General features: G+C 35.2%; 1 protein-coding gene across 42 annotated transcripts in view; it reads right to left on the reverse strand.

Moving 5' to 3' along the window:
• Positions 1-1,076, reverse strand: part of LOC119593093 (cytoplasmic dynein 1 intermediate chain-like) — a 47,628-nt gene that overhangs the window by 24,704 nt on the left and 21,848 nt on the right. For 24 of the 42 annotated variants that reach the window (XM_037942026.1, XM_037942037.1, XM_037942039.1 and 21 more), the window contains 2 exons: positions 825-921; positions 154-249 (listed from right to left, as the gene is read on the reverse strand). In XM_037942026.1, the coding sequence (XP_037797954.1) occupies positions 154-249; positions 825-921 (193 nt within the window). The remainder of the gene's footprint in view (positions 1-153; positions 250-824; positions 922-1,076) is intronic. The other 18 variants (XM_037942056.1, XM_037942053.1, XM_037942042.1 and 15 more) reach the window with 1 other exon arrangement.

Below are 1,076 nucleotides of genomic sequence, written 5' to 3' on the forward strand. Positions count from 1 at the left end.
CCAAAACAAAAGCGATCAACAATGGCACGAACAAATAACACCCACTGAAACACCACATAAGGAATGAAGGATTTATGGCCAAACTTTACCATTAAGGAAAGATGAAGAAAACAGAAAGAAAGTCAACACCTACACCACCCACAAGTGTATCACCTGTCTGACCAGACTTGGTTGCAGATGGTTCTTCTACTGGCGGATTAATGCTTCTAGTTTCCTCAATAGCACCACTGCTTTTATCTTTATCTTTATCTGAAGCAATGCACTGAAGTGGTAATCAAAGGGAATCTACCTAAAGGAATCTATGCTATGTTCAGTGTAGGAAATTAACAAATACAGTTATTACTACTGGAAAATGGAAAACAAGAACAGTTGTCAAGCAATGCTTCGACTTCATATTAAATTGGAAGAAAAGGAAAGTAAAAGCAAGTAGAATATAAAATACAATCACATCCCATGAAGGATTTTTTTGTGAGAGTTAAACTTAGTGGATAAAAATGAAACTAATGTGCAACTTGAAAGATATAACTCTCAAGGTTGCAACACAACCACAGGATTGCAGATCAGTGAGGAAACCATTACTATTTTTATTATTTCTCAATTATTTTCTCATTTTTTTATAATGCTCTGTGAATACAGAAATCTCAAAAGAAATGTAGACTAAAATATATATATTTCATTAATCTAAATACAAAAATAACAGAAAATTATAAATATAATTTTACAAATCTCTTAACCCCTTTTACAAAAAAATAAAAACAAAACACAGAGCTAATAAACCAACACTAATACCAGTGAAAACAGAACTCTAAAGTTACGAAGCTTACCCGAGACAGGTGCCACCCCCAAGGAGGAGAGCATCTTGTCCAAATCCTGCTGGTCATCTCGCGGTGCATTGCTCGCACGTACAGCTGCTTCTTGAGCCTGTGAGAGAAAAATGCAAAGGATGAAAACTTAATCTTGCAGACACAAAAAAGGAACTGAAGAGAGAGACTTTCAAACCACACAGAACCATTACATTTACTTTTGCTCCTAGTTGCTACCAATTTCAATGAGTCACTCTGTTTCTCTACTCATGT

The sequence above is a fragment of the Penaeus monodon genome, chromosome 31 (genome assembly GCF_015228065.2).
Source record: "Penaeus monodon isolate SGIC_2016 chromosome 31, NSTDA_Pmon_1, whole genome shotgun sequence".
Lineage (NCBI taxonomy): Eukaryota > Metazoa > Arthropoda > Malacostraca > Decapoda > Penaeidae > Penaeus > Penaeus monodon.